The following is a 23,515-nucleotide window of genomic DNA, read 5'->3' on the forward strand; positions in this document are numbered from 1 at the left end:
AAACACTGAAAATGGGATCGAGGAATAGGCTTCAAACTGACCCTTACATAAAAGGAGGGAGGGAGGGAGGGAGGGAGGGAGGGAGGGAGGGAGGGAGGGAGGGAGGGAGGGAGGGAGGAAGGAAGGAAGGAAGGAAGGAAGGAAGGAAGGAAGGAAGGAAGGAAGGAAGGAAGGAAGGAAGGAAGGAAGGAAGGAAGGAAGGAAGGAAGGAAGGAAGGAAGGAAGGAAGGAAGGAAGGAAGGAAGGAAGGAAGGAAGGAAGGAAGGAAGGAAGGAAGGAAGGAAGGAAGGAAGGAAGGAAGGAAGGAAGGAAGGAAGGAAGGAAGGAAGGAAGGAAGGAAGGAAGGAAGGAAGGAAGGAAGGAAGGAAGGAAGGAAGGAAGGAAGGAAGGAAGGAAGGAAGGAAGGAAGGAAGGAAGGAAAACCTTGCTATGAAGAGCAATGAGTAAAATATTTTACACTCTATTTTTATCAGTACATAAAGACAAAAAAATAAAAATAAAATAAAAATAAAAAATGCCTTCCAACAGTGCAATGGTTGAATGCATTTATGTAATATAAACAACATTATTCTTTGCTTTTTCTACACAGTCCTCTCTGGTCATGCTTTACATCCAGAATGTCCCAATGGAAGAAAGCAAACGACACTGGTCACTTCAGAGACAACTGAAGTAATAAAACACAACTTAACTCTGAACCACTTTTCATGACTGTCAGAGTTATCACGTTAATTGTTAAATAGGATTTTCTACAAATATACAACATATAAAAACTGTTAAATATATAACTTTAGGCTTTTCAAAATACATTTAATGATCTCTTTCAAACAAGTGTTACTTTTGTTTTCTCTTTAATTTGCTTTCTGGTGCTAAATGGTGTATCAGATGAGACATAGGCCACAGATGACCAAACATGCTCTTTGCAAATACTGTATTATCCAACTTTAACTATCAAAAATGGAACTGTAGAAGAGGCATGTTTAACTGGTTAAAACGGAAAATGATTTTAGTACGAGAAAGTCAATCTAAGTACAGAGGAATAAAGGTGCCGCGTAGACAGTTTGTGTTCTTTTTGTCCAAGTTTTTCAAACAGGTAATTTTCTCTCAGTGTTCCATTATGTTCTCTTGAACATGGCATTTCAAGAGCAGGTCTCTGAGTTAGTGTTTACTTCAGCTTTCCATAAAGACTTCTGCTGGACAACATTTCAGCTTTGTGAAAGCTGGAATCATGTCTTTGTAGAGACCTCCTTCAATTTAATGACATAACTCTCTTAAGAGTAAGATTGTGTCCACTTTAAAATAGATTTTGCTCTTTGGTCTATTGTAAATACTGAAAGTATAAGAAAATAAAAGCAATTCAGACAGTTTAGGGCACAAGAAGAGTTTCTCTTTTGCACCTCAGTGTCCTCCCATAGGCAAAACAGTCTTCTCTAAGGCTGATTGGGATGATACTCTTCATTGTAGCAGACTCTTCGGATTGAAACATGTAGGTAACAGCAAGTCCAGCAGTGGTGTATAACGCAGATGAAACGTTAACCATGAACTTTTTTGTATTGCTAATGCCCAAGCATATCTCTTTTTCTATATTCCTTAGTCCAGTGATCCTTAGAATGGTAGAACAAACTTTAGCTCATAATGCAGAGGAATTATGCTGTCATTCATGAGATACAGAGAAACAGACAGTTGAGTTGATGACATATAACAGATGATGATCAACAGCAGTGAAACTTGACTAAGTTAAGTAGCTCACAGAGAGCCTAAACCACTCCTACGAGGATTCTGTGTTGCTGCATTTGTCAGGAGACCTGTAAATCAATAAGAACAAATGAGTCAGTGTTTTAATTTACAATTCTGCTTATTCTTGCTGTCCATTATAATAAAATTCACAGTATTGAGATTTTTCAAGGAGACAGTTAATGAATTAGAAGATATTTATTTTCCACAGCATTTTCCCTGAGAAAAAACATATGAAGAAGCTTATTTTTATAACAAAAATGTTACGCTTTAATAATTATTTCTAATAAATGATAGCTTACAATAACTTCAATGCTATCTAATTTCTACTAAGCTTCATGCACATTCTCATAAAAATCACAGAATGTTCTTTTACATACATTAAAATTACAAATAACAGTGTCAAATATACATGGTGATTAAGATTACTTTTACTTTTTATGTTTAGGATGTAATGAAAAATGGACTTGAAAGCCATGACCATATATTGAAAATGCAAAGACATTTGTACTGGAGGCTTTTCTGAAGTTAAATTTCCAAAGAGCACGAGAGTGTGCCTAATTTAATCAATACTGCCCTCTAGTGATGCTATTACAAGTTCAAATTAATGTAAATAATGGCTATTAATAGTCAATTTAATCAGAAAATTCTTTTAGTTACGCACCAGAAAAAAACCCAACCAAACAAAAAACAAAAACCAAAAAACAAAACAACAAAAAAACCTAAAAAACCACAAGATAACAAAAATGGGCAAAGTACTGCCTAATGAACCTATTGCAAAGAAAATTGAATGGAAGCCGTATTTCGAAAGAGAAGCTGAACCAAAGTTCACACTGTTAAAGAAATCAAAAGTACTGAAAGACAGCACAAACACAAATGAGAAAATAATGACTTATTTATTCAACAAAGAGCCAGCTACTCATGCTCACGCAAAATATGAGTTTATAAATGGTTTAAAAATTCCACAGATTCTGTATACAACAAAATGTTGTGGGTGTATTAAGTATGATTGTTACAAATTGCTGTTTGAATTTTCAAACACCATCTCCTTCTTTGGCATTGTTCTGTCTCCAAGTAGTCAGAACTGTTATTACTGATGGAAATACCATGCAAAACTCCATAAAATACTGAAGAGTGAATGTAAAAGAGCAAAACAAATAAGAAAATCCAATTCAATTAGCCATATATTAAATATATTTAAAAAAGCCATATATTAAATATTGCATTTTAACCTAATCTTCAGAGCAGTATATGAAAGAAAAATCTGCCTCCAAATCAATTTAGTGACAGCTTGAAACATATGGATCTCTATATATATGCATGTAGAAAGAAAGAAAAAGAGAGAGAGAGAGGCAGATAGACAGATGAATACTTTCCTTACAAGGCATAAAGTGTATGTCATAGATTTCTGCTTTTGTCCTCTCACCTTTTCCAGGAAAAAACACCCCAGAAATCTTGCAAACAGCCTTTCCTTTTCGGACTAGTGATCAGATCTCCAAACCACATGGCCTCAGACAGGCTGAAGGCAAAAAACCTCGTTGATTATTGTGATATATTCCCCTTCTTAAATATACTTTCAGCAAGAGAAATAATGTTTTGCTTCTATTAATTGCCCTCTTTCCCGTTTAAACCCTTTCTTGACCTTCCTGCTCTGCCCCCTATTTTTTCTTTCCATTAGAAAAGAACACAACTTTTAAGGTAGTAATATTTTTTAGGTTGCCAGACACAAAGCAAACAATTTATGGTTTATTAGGCCTGAAAGTAAACTATTATGTGTTAAGAATTAGCTTGACATAGCTCCATCTTTTCTTTATTATCCATAATGGCCCACAGCTAAAAGCAACAGAGTAAACTGCTGATGAACTGCATGTTCAGTGTTTTCATAGTGTACTTCTCTACCATATTGGTCCCAGGAAGAAGAGAGAATTCAGGTACAATGACATATTGTACCTGAATATAGAGATAACCTGCTGCTTTGTCATTTTGTGGGGATAAAAGCTCCCGTCCTTCCTTGCTATCCCTGTCTCCACCCTGAACACCCCTGCTGCATGAATATGGTATTAACACTTTAAAAGAAGATGAGAAGAAGGGAGAAAATTATGCAGTTTAAAAATGTTAAGGAAGGGCAGAGAGCAGGTTGGAAATAAAGTGATGACAGGAAGAGGAACATATTAGAGAATGGAGGTGAATTTACAACTTTGGACAATGACAGGACAAAATAAAATTCAATGAAAGGGGGGAAAACCCCATAGGTTAGCCAGTGATGTATAAACATCTCTTATTCATGAAGTCATGAAAAAGAAGTAAGATAGATAATAAGAATAACAGATATAAAGGAGAGAGAAAATAAGGGAGAGCACGATGAGTCCAGAGAAGAGGAAGAGAATGCACACCTACCCTCCCACCTCCTGTTTTTTCCCTTTCGTTCCTCATTACAGGTAAATTAATCACTCCCCAGAAAAACAGAGATCAAATAAGAGAAAAGAGGGACTCCTAAAAAAAATAAAAAGGACTTATTTACTATTTATAGTTCAATCCATATAATAGAATCATATAATCAGTTAGGTTGAAATATACTTTTAAGACCATCAAGTCTACCCCAGCACTGTCAAGTCCACCACTGAACCATGTCCATAAGGACCACATATGTACATCTTTTCAATATTTCCAGGGATGGTGATCCAATCACTTCCCTGCGTAGCCTCTTCCAAGGCTTGACAACCCTTTTAGTGAAGAAATTTTGAATAATATCCAACATAAACCTCCCCTGATATAACTTGAGGGTGATATCAGTCATTCTGTCACCTCTTTCTTGGGAAAACAGAATGACCCCCTTCTGGCTACAACCTCCTCTCAGAGCGATAAGGTGATAAGGTGTCTCCTGAACCTCCTTTCCTCTAGGCTAAACAACTAAGCTCCCTCAGCCACTCCTCAAAAATCTTGTGCTCCAGACCCTTTCCAACCCTGTTGCCCTTCTCTGGACACACTCCAGTACTTCAATGTCTTTCTTGTAACTGAGAGGCCCAAAACTGAATACAGGATTTGAGGTGTGGACTCACCTGTGCTGAGTACCGGGGGAAACTCTGAACATACTAATGTGGATACAAACCAGGATTCCACCAGCTTTTCTGGCTGCCTGGGCACAGTTGGCTCATGTTCATCTACAGTTGACCAGCACTCTCAGGTCCTTTTCTGCTGGGTCATTTTCCATCCATTCTTCCCCAGCCCTGTAGCACTGCCTGGGGTTGTTGTGACCCAAGTGCAGGACTCACTGCTACACCTTGAAGAACCTCCTATTCTTGTCCTCAACCCACCGATCCAGCCTGTCCAGAGCCCTCTGCAGAGTCATTCTACCCTCCAGCAGATAAACATTTCCATACAACTTGGTGTCATTTATGAACTGACTGAGGGTGCTCTCAATGCCCTTGTCCAGATCCTGGATTAAGACATTAACCAGAACTGGCTCCAATACTGAGCCCTGGGGAACACCACTAGTGGCTGTCTGCTAGCCAGATTTAATTCTGTTCTCCACCACTTTCTGGGCTCGGCCATCCATTATTTTTTTTATCCAGTGAAGGGTGCACCTATCAAAGCAGCCAGTTTTGCTGTGGAAAACAGTGTCAAAGGCTTTACTAAAGTTCAGGTAGACAACATCTGCTGCCTTTCCCTCATTTACTGAGTAGGCAGCCTTGGCATTAGACGAGGTTGGTCCAGCAGGTCAATGCCTTTCATAAACCCATGCTGGCTGGGTCTGATCCCCTGTGCATGTGCCATAGGATGACACTCAAGATGATCTGCTCCATAACCTTCCCTGGCACCAAAGTCAGACTGAAAGGCCTGTAATCTACCCCATGGAAGCCCAGGGTGGCAGCTCTGCTGACCTCCCTCTTTACTTCTGTATGAATTGAAAACATGAATTGAACCACATGACAATTACTACTTGCCTAACAGGCAAGTTTAAAGTAAAACAGTGCTCTTGATGGCTGTTCGGCAGCAATTTTTAGAATATTAATTAGCTCATCAGATTGCAGTAATAACTGTAAATTAAATAACTACTTACATAAAACTGCTTCAAATCCCGGGAAATGTGTTTTAGCATTGTTTTGGTTCTTTTTTTCCTTCACTTAGGAAATTTGTAGCAGAATAAAATTAAAGAAAGGCTGCATAACTATCACATAGAACAACATTTTTTTCTGTTCATACACAGATCTCATGTAATTTCTAGGTACCCATGCACATGTGTGTTTGTCACTGACTTCAGTGAAGTCAGAATATCTTCCCAGCACTTCAGACAGCAGGTTCTGCTTCCTTTGGAAGGAGGCAAATATTTGGGCTGTAAGTTTGAGTTTCTTCAAATTTGAGGTACTGAGCAGGCATCTAGTACCTGAGATTAAAATACTACTGCATGTTTTCTGACTGTTTACATAGTGCAAGTCCAAGCCCCTGTGTTCCACAGGAATCTGCTCAAGAGGAAAACAAATTTTCCTGCTAATAACCCAAAACATAAGAAACAATACAGTTCACATGAAAATACACATCTTACTGTTGTTCTTGAGTGGCGTCAATGTCCTGAGAGTGTTTGGCTTATTAGAGCAATTATAACACAGTCCACTTAATTTGTCTTACTCTGCAGGGGATAGGATAAGGGTCAGTCTAGCCCCAACTGTGCCCTAATGGCACATAAAACTTGTTATTTCTTAATTTTTATGGTCAAAACAAAGGAAAAAAAGTTATGCAAGTCACCTTGAGAATATATGATGCTTTGCTGACTTAACACAGGTTTTACACCAAAAGAAATCCCCACAAAAACCTCTCTTTCAGTGCAGTATCTAGGATTTAACTGAGTGACAAAAACGTTTGAATTTCTCATCACAACCAGAAATCTCAGACAGGCTTACTGCAAGTGGCAAATATTTTCAGTTAGGATCGAGTTTCAAGTATGTCTTGACCTTTTACTTTACATGGAATCCACATAAATACCAACAATTCCATGTCAAGCCTGATAAAACTTTAGCAGTTTCATCTGTTTTTCACTCAATGTTTTTAGAATAAGGAGTTCAACAAAGTTGAGTTTTTTGCTACAATAGCCGAGTGCTCTTACATGACTACCTATTGCAGCCACATTGGCACTCTGATGACAATTCTACCTATCATGTTTCCAGAACTGATTTCTGGAAATTTTCTGGACACCTACAAAGTAATTGGTCATTTTTAAAGATGTTTCAGTGTTGCTTAAAAGCTGAACTACTTGTTTAAATTGTCTATTTTACACTTCCAACTGCAGTCTTATGCCTCTCTGAGTCTTAGGATTCTGTACAGCATCCATCAGTGCAAATAGTTTTCTTTTTATTTGGGTTCTTTTTTCACCAAGAAAATTCACAGAGATGGATGCAGGTTGAACCAGTCTCTAACTCACAAATCTATTCCTAATAGAAACAGTTCCAAACCTTTTACCAACTGACTGCAAGTCAGATAAACAGCATGTCTTTCCCCTCTGCTTCTGTGGCTCTCAGTTCTAGGTCCCTAAACAACTAAGCACATATGATGCAGAAAGAAAGATGTAAAAACATTAAAATGCCCTAGGAAAACCTTACACTGCCTTGCAAGATACCTCCTGCTTTATGGGAATAAAAATGTAAATTTCTGGTGATGATCCAAGGAGTAGCAATGACCTGTTTCATTCATGAGAACTCCCATAGTCCCTCCTGAAAATTAATTTTGTTTCCCTTCCTTCCTCCCCTTTTCTCCATGCTGTTCATATATGCAAACTGAATTGCTTAGCCTTCAGAAAAAAAAGGACAAGTTAATCTAACTCTAAAGTATCTGCAGCTATTAGGAATAAGAAAAAGAGCATGAAAGCTACCCTACTTAATGCTGTATTCTGTCTCACTGACACAGCCACCGGAAGAACAATTTCAGAGTTCAAACCACAGTACCTACAGAGCTAGGAGTTACAAGACTGAACAAATTTAGTGTCTGTGATTCTGGGTGAATATTTATTGAAAAAGAAATCTAATGTATTAGGTAGTGTATATGTTGGTGTATTTTCCTGTGCTGCACTTCAACAAAGTAGCGTTCCTGATTTACAGATAGCAGAATCCCGTTATCAGCCACCTCAAAAAGAACATGCCTTTTCTTTTAACACCCATTGTTTGTTTCTTTTCTCTTCCACAATTCAAATCTGACACAGAAAGAAGTGTTTATTCCAAATCTGAGACTCTTTGTAAAAGACTTTTTTTTTTCCCAAGAACTATTTTAATATCAGTCTGTCTGAAAAAAAAACCCCAAAAAGTCTCATTTCCCCTTAAATAACACTTCTAGCCCTATCTTCTCAACTTCCCCTGACCATCTGTCAGGACTATCATCATGATCATTAATTTCCTCTTCTATTAAAACCCTTTTTGTCTCATATTACCTTTTTTAACTTACAAGATTTTGGAATACTCTGGGTCAGATGCTACACTCTTTTCTTCTTCTGAATTGCCTCATAAGAAATAAGTGCTTCATAAGCAATAGCAGTGAAGGAAGTGGGGCTGTTTTTACAATTAGATAATCCTTACAATGACTGAAAATGCTAGAACCACATGTTGTAACCCAACTGAAGTACATTTGAACCTGTGTCACGTAGGTAACCCTTGTTTAAGAGCTCAGCCTTAAGCATGTGTAACAACTCAAGCTTGCTTTGGGGTATCTGAGCATATGCTAAGGAAAAGCAATGGAGGTGGCAGAATTTAGGTTGGAAAAGGCCTCTAAGGTAACTGGCTTCAGTCTTTGATCATCACCTTGTCAACTAGACTATGACACTAAGTACCACATGCAAGTTTTTTGCGAACACCTCCAGGAATGGCGACTACACGACCTCCCTGCTCAAGCTATTCTAGTGCTTGACAACCCTTCTGTGAAAAATTCCTCCTGACCCCAACCTGAGCCTCACCTGGTGCAGCTAGATGCTGTGTCCTCTCCTGTCACTCGCTGGTTCAGAGGGTGATCCCCACCTTTCTACAGCCTCCTTTCAGGTACTTGTAGAGACCTATAAGATCACCCCTGAGCCCCCTTTTTTCCAGGCCAAACATCTGCCTCAGCTGCTCCTTACAAGGAGCTCCTTGTGCTCCAGACCCTTCACCAGCTCCGTGTCTTTCTCTGGACACACTCCAGAACATCAATGTCTTTCTTGCAGTGAAGGGCCCAGAACTGATCACAGGATTCAAGGTATAGCTCACCAGTGCCAAGTACAGGAGTCAGTCACTGCCCTGGTGCTGCTGATTTTATTGATCCAGACCAGGATGATATTGGCCTTCTTGGCCACCTGGGCTCACTGCTAGCTCATGTTCAGCCAGCTGTGGACTCACACCCGAGGTCAACATTGGTCCAGAAGAGAAAGACAGCAGCAAGAATATCTGTCCTCAGTACATTCAAAGCCCTTGGATACAAAGGTGATCAAGGGATATTTTTTCCTTATTTTTTTTTTTTTTAAGTAGCGCTTAAAACTGTTGTGGATAACAAAAGGGCAAATCAGGTCTCATTTTTCCCCCTGTGAAATCAAAAATCAGCTCCTTCAAGCAACATGGGTTGAAAGAGGGAAGGATGAAGAAAATCACACATCTTATGAGGCACAACAATGCAAAGCAATGTGTTTTCATCTCTCACATGCTGGCTAAAATACTAAAAACCCTTAAAATAACTCCAGCTAAAGACCTTGAGTAAGTAACTTGATTTTATCTGATTTCTCTCTGCTGTTTTATATTGGTTAGAGGTGTGCACATATATGAAAGTTAACAGCAGATAAAACTAAGGAAGATTTGTAACTGGTGTGGAATTGTAAATTTGAAAAATTACTACTTCTCTGTCACCCTTTTACTCTTCAAATAAAAAGCAACTGCAATATTAACAGATTGAAAGTGTCTCAGAATAGCCATGGGCTTTCCTCAGGATACTGAAAAAATAACCTGAGTTATTTTATATTTATATATTTGTTTATATTTATATGTATATTTATAACCATTTCTGACACTTTTCTCTAAGGTAGGAGACAGATTGAGATTAAATCACCAGTGTATGTATGAATTTATTTTTTGTTTATATGCAATAACTTAATCTTTTACTGAATTCTGAATGTTCATGCCTATATACCTACATTCAAAGCATACTCTTTATAGACTAACAAATCTTAACAAAGTTATAAGCTTAATTACATTAAATCTTCTTGTGAAAAAAAAGTGACTTAAATATTTCTGTGTGCTAAAAAAAGCTAATAAATACAATTATCTTCTATAAAAAATGCTTTTATTCAAACAATAGAAAAACATTTTGTTAAAAGAATGATGTGACTTTTAATTGCAAAGTTCAAAAAATAATCTTGTCAATGCAGTCTGCATTGTGAAAAAAAAGGAAAAAAATCCAAAAAATGGTATCAGCCAGCACTGAAGTCCACACACAAATATAAGAATTATTTTTTCTTTTCTAATTAAGAGGAGAAGATTGTTCAAGGACATCTGGGAGTACTTTCTGATTGACAGGTGGTTGGGCTGAAGCAAGGTTAGTCTCATACTCAGTAAAAACTGATCTGGTTTACTAAGGCTGAATGTGAAAATAGTTGAATAATGCATCAAAAATACAACATGCTTTTAGAGGGAATATTTAGGATATTTCACCCATTAAAAGAGCTAATTCTGACTTTAAAAGCATGAGCTTTAAAGTGGAACTTGAACTGCTAGTGAAAGAACTGCATAGTCAATGTTCACCAGTGAGATACTTTGTCTGCTTTATGAACTCCATTTGACAAATTACTGTTTAAGAAAGCAGTCATGTTTCACATCATTCTAGAAAGCATTGTAGCACTGTAAATGACTTCTGACAAGCAATCTTTATAAATACTTTGTGTATGGGAAATAAATTTCTGTCTTTGAAACTACTCTGCTTAGCCTTTGTCTAGGACTTGAGGAGAAAGTAGTAAGTGAACAACTTTGGGGAATCAGAGTAGAGGAGGAATATATATATATTTGTCAGGTAAGAAGAATGCAGGAGAGTTTTTATTCTCTCAGAGACATGCTTGAAAACAAAAGAAAGAACATAGACAACATTTTTCTGTAGAAATAACACACAGATATCTACTGAAAACAGAAAAGCAAGTGTGGTCTTCAACACAGCTCACATGTAGTTAGATACGTAAACAGAAGAAAGTCTATTACTGCTTTTAGTCCTTATGTCCTCTGCAAAGGGAAAATCCCCTGAAGGTAAAATTTTCTAAAACAGAATTGTTATACAATTCTCTATTATGCACATGGAAAATAAAATAAGCATATAATAGCATAAATAATTCTGTTTTTTAAACCTCCATCCTATTCACTTACAGTGCAATCCCAAAAAATCCCGGACTAACAGATTGTTACATCCTTGTTAACAAGTTTGTAAGATTTAGTTCCTGGCCCTAAAAACAATTTCCAAAATAAGAAAAATCTTTCCCTAAAACATCTCACCACAGAAAGAGTGAGGTTCTTCAGAAAAATGAAATGGATGTTCTTAAAAAAGTCAACTATCATTTTGTATCAAATTAAAGCCAAGGTTTTCTAGAGATCCTTCAATCCATCATTCAATCATAGACATTCTGAAAGGACAGTGGGAAATGTAGTGATTTAACACAGTTTTTCTTAAAAATTTGAGGAGGAAGAGAATATCCCTTGACAGCATAAGGGGAAAATTTCCAGATGTAAGGGATTGTGCATACAGCAGCACATGTTGATTTCTGTTTAACGACAATATATCCATACACCTCACAAACATTCAAATCCTAGTGTTCTTCACTTCAGGAAATGTTTATGTTTGTTTTGTGATATATTCTTATAATCCCTGGTAAAATATCCTTTTGCACACCTATGCTCATCCTCCAGTTTAAAGCTGTGCATGACTATGGCAAAGAAGTGGGAAGAAGGATGAGACAGGGAATTTAAGGACCATTATCCCAAACTAGCAAATTAAAACAAATTGAATCCCCTAGAATAACACATTTAGGCATAGCAGACACCTAAATGCATTATAATGTGCAGCATTCTGATTAACAGTACAAATATATTTCAACTTAACACTGGTTATGGATGAAGTGTCACAGAAACAACCAGTGTTTCAATGACTACTGAGGCAGAGCACTGTGTGAACTGTGCAGCATATTGGATCGAAATTCTTTGGCAAGATCACCATTACTCTCCCTACCCTGTTTCTGTGCTGTTTTGGCAAGTGGTTCTGTGGTGATCAGATTTCTGCAGTAGTCTGAAAACAAACAACAAGAGACAAAAAATAAACTGTGGCAAACTTCAAACTGTGGCAATAAATTTATACAGACAAAAGACAAAACTATAAATGTTCTGTCTCAAGACAAAACTATGTAACTTTTGGGGAGCAGGAAAGGAAATTAATCTTATCTTCTTTCAAAGATATCAGTCTCATGTGCCTCTCCTAGAAGTGGGATGAATCCCCTACCTTGTAAAGCTTTTCCCAACCAGATTTTAGAGATGCCTAATGCAGTGTCTCTTCCATGACGGCCCTTAACACCCTGTTATTACAGTCTCTTTGGGTCAAATTCAGAGGTCATGAAACCTAAATGTAGGTATTATATGTAATGATTGTGATCTCAGTCACGATCAACAAAATCTAGAGCTATTATGCAATTCTACACAAGGATAGATGCTTAGTGTCTGTTGGACGTGCTTGGGTATCTCTCCTTGTCTACAGATGCTACTTAAAAAGCCCTTGTTGTACTTTTGAATATATCTTAGACTCCTAGAACATATAGGCTGCCCTGGACATTTGAGTAAAGGGAACTGAATTCTGCCCTCACTCTCTTTACACAAGCTGGAAAGTTCCAAGCAGCTCCTGCTTGTGGCTCAGTGGACCTCCTTTAATCATGAGTGACCCACTGCACCTGCACCAGTGCCCAAACCATGTCCTTGTGACTGAGCATTTCATCTGCGTCGAATGATGCAGATGACAGGGAAGAAGAACAAGATAACAATCATGATTAGTTGCTGTGCTTAAGAAAAGTGATCATGGTTCAGTTAGTCAACATCATGAGACAGATCATGAAGCATTTCTGTGTGTCCATCCTTGAGAAAGAAATGGCATTACAGTGATCCCACAGGATCAGAGGATGGAATCACAGATAAGTGTCTTATTACACTAAGCACAAGCATTATGACAGCTGTCAGTTTCTTTCTTAAAAACATTTATCTGACCTTTTTATCTTCTAGGCTTGTTTTCACTTTATAAGAATGACAAATTGTAACATCAGACCCTAAGACTATTTCAAAAGTGTCTGAGCTATTTGAGAGATACTTCTGGATTAAATCAGAGTAAAATGCTTGTTCCAATCATAGGTGTGGAACGGAACTTGTTGGTTCATAAAACAGATGAAATGCAATGAACCTGGGAAGGAAATAATCTTTAGGAGAAGACAGGATCCAGCTCTAGTATTGACAATGTCATTAGTGAATCCATTTTAGTGGGTCCTGTGCTGGTCATCACAGCACCATTTTGGTGTTCATAATCTAATGCAACGAACCAACTTCAGGAACCACTGATATGAAACTTATTTTTAATATAATATTTTTATGCTTTAGGATGTTAGGCCTTTCATTTTGGTAAGATTCTTGCTGCTGAGACTTCACAGATTTCTTTTTCTCATCATAGATTTTCTCAGATTTCAAAAAAATATAGAAGAGATCTGAAAGAGTTCAGCTTCTGGCAGTATCAAGCCCTTGGTTCCTCTGGTATGTCTGGGTTTGTGAGGAGGAGGTTCACAAGACAGAAGGAAGAGATATCACCATGTTTTAGCAGTTACAAGAAAGTACATCAAAGTTAAGGGGATAGGTCCTAAAATATTAACTATAGTCCAGATGGCCTGTGTGGGTGAAACTTGAGAATGTTTAATGAGAAATCACACAAAACTCAGATGCTATAGAAACAAGAGACAAAACAGAAAAAGAGGAAAATGTATTACTGACTCTGCCAGACATGCTAGGCAACATTTCATAAATATCAGATGGAAGAAGTCATGATCAATCTTTCCATTGAGGTCAGGAATTACATGCCATATAGAACAGGACTGGTGCACAAATGTATGTTTTGAGTTTCTGCTGTCAGAAAGATACTTGTATATTCTCCTCATAATAGGTATTGGCTTGGGCTAAGAGTTTCTTGGATGTTAGTGTATCAGGGTTAATTAGGAAGGAATAGTTTGTGTTTCTCTAACACTGGCCATTTTTCACTAATTAATCAGAAATGGCGGGGTGGGAGGGGGGGAAGGAACTTTTTTTTTCCCAAGTAAGAGCAGAAATCTGGTCTGTGTAGGAGACAATGTGGGTGTGTTCTACAGATTCTGCAAGATTCACATGGACCACTGTGGAATGACAACATAGGTAGGAAAGTACTATTGAAAGACAACCTTGCAAGGTAAAAGTACAAAGTTTGTCCCAGAAGTGACATCTGTTTGGAAAGCTTAGCTGAAATTATTTTCTATATACAATTAATAACTCTGATCACAAAATCTTTTATCGCTCCTAGACTCAATAGGCACTAGAACAGTTAAAAATTATTTTGAATCATTTTTCTTAAGAAAAAAAAAGATATTTCAAAAAGTTAAACTTCCATTTGAAAGTTAAATAATTAATTTTTCATTTTTCATTCCAGAAGTAGTAAAATGCAATAATATATGCTATTATGACCATGTGACTATATAATATTAATTTTATGACTTAAATAATTAGCATCATTAGTTAGTAAGAATTAACTAGGATGTCTGACTTCGAGTGTTACAGTGTTACTAACCTGTGCTGAAAAGTAGACAAAACTTCAAATAGAAAAATGAAAACTTAGGTTGCAAATATTATCTTATTGACCTTTGGATATTTAAAAGCCTAACTTACAATTTTGTTGGTCAACAAGACTTCCTAGAAAACATGTTTTGAGATGGCAGTACAGTTTTTTCATACATACTGCAACTAGGTTTTTTAGGTGCCTTCATGTCAAATCCTCTAAAAATGTATAACCTGTTAGTATTTGAGGAAAAGATACAATTGTCTTAATAATGTAAATGAAATTAAACCTCTTCTTTGGAAGGACCTATGTCTTTCTACTGATGATGGGGAAGGCTAAGAGCAACTCTTTTCTGAAGTCATGTAGCTGGTAAATGCCTCATAAAGAAAAATGAATCTGGATGTCACAAATTATTTCTTTGATATTTTAAAAATCATGTTCCTTGGTTTTATTATGTTTTTGTTGGTTTATTTAAAAAAAAACAAAACAAAACAAAAAAAACAACTGCATGCTATGTAACTTCTAAAGATAAGATGACATTTTCATCTTCACAGCAGAAATTATTTCAAGCTAAGATATTAACAAGAAAACAGGTGCCTTTCTAATTAGTACATTTGATGCTTAGCTTCTTTTCGTTACAGCACAAACAGGGAACACTTTGATCTAAATATTTTAATCAGTTTTAAGTAGCATCAGGCCCCAATAATTTAAAAATTATAACATATATACATATATATGTGTATATATATATAAATGGATATATATACTCACATACATATATATGTAAATGTATTTTTAATGTACACCTAAAAATTTATCAGATCAATACATTCTCTTACATCAGTAGGAACTGAGCATATAATTGCTATGGATATGCCATAAACCAGTGCCACAAGTGTCATGCAAATGAGAAACACTGTGATAGAACTGAAGTTTCTTTTGGGTTTAGAAAGAAAAAATATTAAAAAATATAAAGAAATAAATTTAAATATCAAAAAATAAGTATCAATTCTAAGTTTTAACAAATATGATTTGTTGTTCATCTGGCTGTTTGTTGATTTAACATTTAGGACAAAAAAATTTGAAATTATTCCTGAATCTCCTCCCTTTCCTTTTAAAAACAAGCACTCAATCTGATTAAAATGTAGGGATCTTTTTTACAATATAATCATTACCAAGTCTTTAAACTTACTCAGATAAAGTATGCTTAATTAACCAATGGTACTTCTTCATACAGTCTTCCAAATTCCAGAACAGCTATATCAATGTGTAATAGAAGACATTTTCACCATGATTTTCTATTTAAAGGTGCACTTATGTTGATATTTGATTACACTAGTGTTCTTCTATAAATAGCAGAGTATAAATCTGCATATTCCCCCAATAAGCTCTGTTCATGGGAATTTTTGTTCAAAATCTGGCATGAATGTAAGTCAGAGCTTTGACATCTGGAACATTTTGGGCTATCTCCAAATAGAAAAAAAAAAACAAAAACAACAAACCAATTTGCCAGAGGCCATCTTTCTCAAAGATGAGCCAACCAACCTTGGCCAAAAACATATAATGTTTTGATGGCACCTTGCCATCAAAATTAACAGAGTGACTTGAAAATGGCGCTATCATTCCAAGCAATGACACTGCTTTGCTCACTTTTGAGATATACAGTCACCTGATAGGTGACTGTACAGTCACCTGTACAGTACACAGTACATAAACAGTATTTGGACTAAATTTATATGAATTATAACTAGAGATGATTCAGAAGCTACAGATTCAGACCTTTATTAATGTCAATGAAGAGAGAAATACATTTTAATTTAAAATCTCATACATTGATCAGAAAGTAGTGTCAAGATTCATCAAAAGCTGTCAATTGCCATTTGCTGTACTAATTTGAGATATTAATGTACTTAAACATAAGTATACTTTTTTGTTTTTCAGCCTGCTGGTTCTCCTGAGACCATTATAACTGGCTTATTTCCCAGACATCTCTGTAAAGGATATTTGGCTCATAGAAAATATAACATATAGCATCCTAAAGTGAAAAGTGTGGCAGAACACTTCTGTCTGTCAAGTTTGTGAGTTAAGGGAAAGAAGGATTCCAATTTCAAGATACGAAAGGTAAAATGAACTCTTGGCTAAGTCCTTATAGCTTTAAAAAAGACAAGTAAAACCAAAGATCTTTGGTCCTTTTGCCAAATTAATATAATTATTTATTTTTTATTAAATCCCTGCTTTTTATTTTCTAAAACATAATTTATGACTGGCTAACTGTACAAACAAAGACCATAGTTTTCACAATTCATTTCCTAGTGCAAATAACGCACAGAGTCTGATGTAATATCTTAAGCACTGGCTAATGGCCACACTTTATCTTAAACAGTGCTCACAACTACCACCCAGAAACTAAGAAAGTTATTCCCTGAGATGCTGAAGACAGGATAAGGTGTACATATCTATAACACTTTCTGTCACAGAAAGAGATAAGGGGACTAAGGATATAATTAGCATATCAGTATCTGAAAGCAGTATGGCTGTTAGCACACCAGAGTTATTAAATTTTATAACATCAGAGAAGCACTTAGCTGAATTGTACGAATCTGCAGGTTCTGGTTATTGTCTCAAAGCACAATGTCAACCTGCTTACAGATTCAAGTCTATTTTTAATCAGATGTTGAGTAAAGAACTACTCAAGTAGTTATTTTGGTTTTTTTCTTTCTACTTTTTTTTTTTTTTTTCCCCTAAGGAACTATTCAAAAGCCTGTCTTCTTTGCTAGGTTGCAGTTCCAAATTCTCCCCTGCTCCTTCCAATGTTCCTGGCTGTGGTTTGGTATATCTACACAAGAAAGATTCAGTGTTCATTTTCTCCCTTACCTTATCTCTAGACTAGAGACAAAGTAGATTTCAATTCCTACACTGAAAAGAGAACAGAACACGAGTTTCTTGCCTCATCAGTAATTATTTTCCATTAGGTCTAACCACTAAGTCTATGGGTTCAATTCATTAACCCCAGCACGACATGTTTAGATGCCTCAGTGTATTGAGTGCTGATGGACCTGGTCAGACTCCAGTGATCATGGATACCTGCCTAAATTTCTTCACCAAGTACTGTATCTCCTAGTAGGGAAGCAGGTTGGCAGCTGTGGGAACTACCTCACATAGGAATAAATTGCAGCAGATGAGCCATTTCCTTGAAAAAAAAATCAATTTTCTACAATCTTCTGCCTTACAGGTATTATGTGACAAAAGTCTGCACAGGGAGAAGTAGAGCAGAATACCTGACTTCTGATAAATTGACTCAGCAGAAGTTTGGACAGCCCCAAACCTCAGAGGTTCCTAGAAATATTAGTCCCCAGGCATCTAACTTGCAAAACAAGGCTCAAACTCCATGAAACCTCCAACAGATTGGGTCCTGGTTTTCACTTTGAGTCCTCTGTGGTATTGTTACAAAAACATGGCAGGTGAATTCTTCTTTTCTAGTTTTTGAGAGAAAGACTTTTGGATCCAGTGCTTTGTGCAGAAGCCCAGAGTACCAATATGCCCAGAATCAGTTCAGAATTGAGGGAACTTGCACTTTAGTGGATATTGAACATGCTTAACCTCAAAGCAGCACTAAATTTCTCCATTTTGCCACAGTAGCCAGACCTTGGCGTGCATGCAGAAGTGAAATTATATGCCTCTGAGCAACTTTACAACTTTACTGGGAGAAAAATATGTTGTTTATAAAATTACAAGCACAAAGATACTAGACAGACCATCTTGGATTTAAGGCTCATCAATAAAACTGGAACAGCATAAACACAAATATATTGCACTAGAGTATTCAAGTAGAACATAGTTCCACTCTAGAAAGCCTATTTCCCTGTATGCTGTCTCTGGTAATCTGTTACTGTTTACATCTGTGCCTTAATCACCACACCAAATGTAGTGACAACCATTTTTGAGCTCACCTTTTGACCTCACTGTTAGAAAACACTCAGCTCAGTATCAACCATGGCCAATATTTCTCAGGAATTATCAAAAAGAAGTCAGAGTGGATAAAGATGAATGAGTTCTAGCCCCTGTGGGCTTTAAATTGCTTTTGAAAATGAGCCTGGACATTTTGAATGCTTTGGCATAACAGAACATTTATTCAGTAAAAATCACTCAGTTGCCTTCCAGTGGAAATATGATAAATACAGTATCACAAGATTCAAGATGAATGAATGTCTACTCCAGGGACAAGGAATGCTGACAGGCTTTTCACATGGGGGAGCAGACATCCTACTGCAGATGTCTTCATTCTCACCATTCACCAGTCTCACCCTCCATGTTGTCTTTGAAGGACATCTCCACCAAAGATGTTTCTCACAAAGAATTAATTCTGAAGGAGACCTAGTTTTCTTTTCTTAACAAAGGTATGTTGCTTTGGAATTGCTGCAGAACACAGAGCAGAAATCAGTAAATCCACATTGCAGATGTTTTTTGTAACAAAGTCGCACTGTAGGCGTGCTGGACTAACTGGAATGCCTAAGGTCAGACCTTTCCTTAGAGCTCAGACAGATGCATCTCAACATCTATAAGATGTTCTGGAAACACTGAGATGTGACAACAGAAATGATAGAAACTTTCATAAGTGTATCAAACTGTCTGAGGACTGCACTAATGCATACTCTGTAATATTGCTAGTATGAACCTGATATTTTTTAGATCTAATCTAAAAATAATATGTATTTGTAGTACTTTTTGTGTATTACCTGTACTCATGAAAAATGAGTACTTGACAATACAAAGGAAAGGGACAATAAAAAGAAGTGCTGTCACTTTCTTTTTCTGTCTTTTCAAACAAATATATTTTGAAATTCCCTAACATCTACTTCTTTCCACTGGACCGGGTGCAGCATCTGAAATCTTATTTTGCAATGTAACATCAACCAACAGTGGGTGATACTACAGAAAAGGAGGTGAGTATTGTTCTGTCTCATACAGCTGCCTGAAGTAAGGTACTGTCCGTGGTCCACCCCGGGGACACAAGAAGGGGTTCATGTGTGGCACAGCTCTTCTTACAGCACCTTTCAGCTTCACACAGCTTTCCTTCTCACTGAGGCCTATCTCGTGGTATGACACAGTCAATTCCCAATTTACTTCTAAAGCTAATTTGAGCCCAGTACTGCCCAGTTTAATGCCCATGAAGTGTATCAAATATCCCCACTCAACAGGACAGAGAGGAAATGACTGAGAAACAGCCCATGACCCTGAAAAATACCTTTACTCCAGCCACTGCATCAGCCCATAGCTGGTTGCAGGAAAGCAAATGGAAATCATATAACTCCTTATGAAAAATTAAAGTCATAAAAGGTGCATGACTGACTGACCAGTAAGACAAGCTTCAAAAATCTTAAAAAGGAAAGAAAGCCCAAATTTAGAACCTCCTCTTATGCTTTAAAAACCTATCATCTTAGATTCAGAGGCACACTTATCCATTTATTTTCCTCTTGGAAAGAAGAAATGCAAAATTTAAGGCATTTTTTTGAGGGTGAGTAGCTATCAAGGGCAGCAGATGCACCAAAAACGTCTTAGTGGTTTTGAATTTGGTGGGGTGGTCAGTCTCTTCTCCCAGATAACAACTGACAGGATGAGAGGAAATGGCTTTAAGTTGCATCGGGGGAAGTTTATATTGGAATTTGGGACAAATTTCTTCACCAGATGGGTTTCCAGGCATTGGAAGAGGCTGCCCAGGGAAATTGTTCAGTCACCAGTCCTGGAGGCATTTAAACAATGTGTAGATGTAGCACTTAAATACATGGTTTAGTGGTGGACTTGGCTGTTCTGGCTTGCAGTTGGACCCAAAGATCTTTTTCAGCGTAAATGAGTCTATGTTTCTATGACCCCTGATGATCAAAAAAATAACTTGGGCCAAACTTCCTTAATTCCTAATAAAAAATCAGCAAACTTCAGTTGCAGGTGAAGGTAAATGAGATGCCAAGATGGCATCCAGAGAAGATGTGGCTGTCCATTGATTCTTGTACCAGTGGGGATCTGTGTGTTGAGCTTTCTAATCATGTCTGAAGTTTTGTTGATCCTGACTTTGGCTGTAAAGGGGAAAGGTTCTCTACAAATATGTTGGCGTGTGCTATACACTGTAGGATCCAGATATACAAAACCTTCTACTGACAAAATATATGCAATTTTGACATCAGTAAAATTCATGACTGTTACCTAAGCATATATCAATATTAAGTTTTTTTAGTATCCACAGTGATTACAGTGCCTATTACCACTAGCGTTGATTGAAAATTCAGGGAAAATCTATTACAAACATTCCTTTTTAAAATAAATTTATTTGAAAAAATGCATTCATTATATAAAATAAGCTTTCCAAATGTTCTTCTTATATAGTAGCTTTCCAAGACTTTCATGTTATCTGGATTTCATTTGGGTTTCTATCTCAGACAAAGATCATCCCCCTTCATTTTTGGGTATTTTTTTCTGGCAGAATTAAAAAACCTTTTGTGAATAATATTTCTGGACAAAGTAGATAACTCTGTCATTCTTAGTGATGGTATTACCATGACATTTTCAGGCACTTTGGGCAACATTTGTGAAGATTATAATGTATTTCCATTCCACTATGTACTCATGGCCTAAAAAGAAAACTTCCATTTCCATTCAAAAGGCAGAATTTTTGAACTTTCTAAAGCATTGGAACTATATGCTTACATCATCAAATTTGAATGCTAAAATAATTATTTTTTTTTTATAACATTTTTGGTGTTCCTGATATGCTAAGAAAAAACTAAAAAAAAATCTAAACTATCTTCACAAATCTAAACAACATTAGCATATAACAAATTCTTTTCTGTACATCAGTTGATTTCATCTCTCTTCATTGCATCTCTCATGCTTTGTCACACAAGTGGAACAGTGAAATAAATCAACCATTTATTTGCTTTATTGCATAAATCTCAGAGCAGTAAAATAGAATTGATCACACAAAGAAGATTAAGATGGGTTTTCAGTGAATCCTTGAAACATTTTAAATTAATCATGCAAGCTGATATTATATTTCCCAAGGGAAATATATTTTAATAGATCTTTTCCAAACATTTTCCTCCTTTAATATATTTATAAATATTGTTACTACTCTTGCATTTTTCTAAGATGATTAAACCATTATTTTTCCCTAGCCTTGTGTGTGGAAAAACAAGTCAAGAGAATTTCTTTATTACTTATAAAAATATGCAACAAAATAACTGGGAAATTTAAAATGAAGCTATGTGTATATCTTCAGCAAAAATATGTATTCCCAACCTTTGTTTAGACCAAAATTGATGACATTGCAAGAGGATGCACAAAAATGGAAAGCCACCCTATATGTAGCATAAAATGCTACCCCGAGACGAGTTTCAAAGAAATGAAAGAAAATTGAACTTCTCAATTCATCCTTTGCATTACTTGATACTGCCCATAATATAGTATTTTAAATAATTAAAAATTTTCTTCATTCATTTCAAAGCTGTCTGATTTACAGTTATAGTGGAAGTATAACTGGAAGTATAAGTTATACTAGAAAATACAGTTTAATTCTCATTTGGAAAGTACGGATTAATGATTTTGTGTGCAAAAATGTAATTTAAAACAGGACTGCTACTAGCTCACAAATAGCTTCTGTGTGAATGTTGTCATCTTCATTGCTGTCTCCCTTTTTTAGGGACCTGAACTGTGAAAGTGCAGTCTCTGCTTGCTCCTGAGATCCTGTACTAAATCTTTCCAATGTCTATGGATTTGTGCAAACCATAATAATCTTGTTCTAAGATAGTTACCATTCTGAGGAGACTGAAACAAAACATGAGCATTTCTATACTTGTCCTCACAATTGAAATTGACATCAACAAAAGGCGGGAACTGGGTTAAACTATGACTGGAAATGAAAGCACTTTCCCTGTCCTCAGTCTTAATAAATCTGACTAGTTTATTATGGAAATACAAGATTAAAACATCTGAAACCTGTGATAGACTAGGTAGCATTGATTCCTTTAATAATCCAAACATATATGATGGTTTTAGTTTGCTCAAAGTCTAATAGCTCCACACTGAGAACTGGCACATCTGCTTGGCTTCTAACCATCAGCCCTTAAAAGGAAGTCTGGTGCTCATGGTTGTTGTTGCTATTGTTGTTATTATTGTTGTTATTATTATCATTGTTGATGATAATGATAATAATACTAATATCATAAATATTATTGCTGCTGCTGATGATGATATCACCAATATTATTTTCCTTTCTGACAAACGGCTGGCTGATAAATCCAGGTTGAAACACAACATTGTCACATAGTCAAAGTCATCATGAGGCTCTTTCACCAGAAAGAGGTTTATGTGAATGGAAATCATGCATGATTTTTGGCATAGAACAAGGCCAGCAAACTTTGTACCTGGTTTCAGAGTACAAACTAAGGGCTACCTGTGACCAGTGAAATGGATAGGGTGAAACCTAAGACATTTTTGAGACAAACTAGTAACACCATGGAAAATAACATTGAACTTTGCTGCAAAGGGTAGATGTTGCCAGTAGGACTTCTACAGGATCCCTTAATAAAAGTATTATCTTTATTCTTCCATAATGTAAGTTGGTCTTCAGTGTTATTGAAAGGAAATCCAAACAGATTAAGGGCATGGTAAATGTTTGTTGCAGTATTTTGCCTTGTTACCATAATTTGAAGTGACTGATCCCTCACCATCTTCAGACAAAAGAAGGCACATGTAAAGTAAAAACAAAAGAATTAAACAGGGCAGTTGATTGCAATAGTAAGCCAGTGTTAATCTGCTAACTCTTTCACTTTGATTAGTAAACTTTCCAGACAGAGAAATAAAGGTGTGGTTTCATTATACTCTATGCCATGGTTCACTCTTAGACTTTTTAATTCTTCTCCAGGTTTCTTGCACCATACACAGTTGCTTATCCACTTGTTTCAAATCTAATTATGGTGCAATCAAAGAA

The 23,515-nt window shown here is 36.4% G+C and overlaps 1 protein-coding gene across 2 annotated transcripts in view; it reads right to left on the bottom strand.

The window, feature by feature from the left end:
- Positions 1 to 528: 528 nt before the first annotated feature.
- LOC131591843 (chemokine-like protein TAFA-5) overlaps positions 529 to 23,515 on the bottom strand; it is a 407,699-nt gene continuing 384,712 nt past the window's right edge. For both annotated transcript variants that reach the window (XM_058862945.1, XM_058862946.1), the window contains exon 4: positions 529 to 1,802. In XM_058862945.1, the coding sequence (XP_058718928.1) occupies positions 1,794 to 1,802 (9 nt within the window). In that variant the 3' untranslated portion in view covers positions 529 to 1,793. The remainder of the gene's footprint in view (positions 1,803 to 23,515) is intronic.

This window comes from Poecile atricapillus, chromosome W (assembly GCF_030490865.1).
Source record: "Poecile atricapillus isolate bPoeAtr1 chromosome W, bPoeAtr1.hap1, whole genome shotgun sequence".
In the NCBI taxonomy this organism is placed as follows: Eukaryota; Metazoa; Chordata; class Aves; order Passeriformes; family Paridae; genus Poecile; species Poecile atricapillus.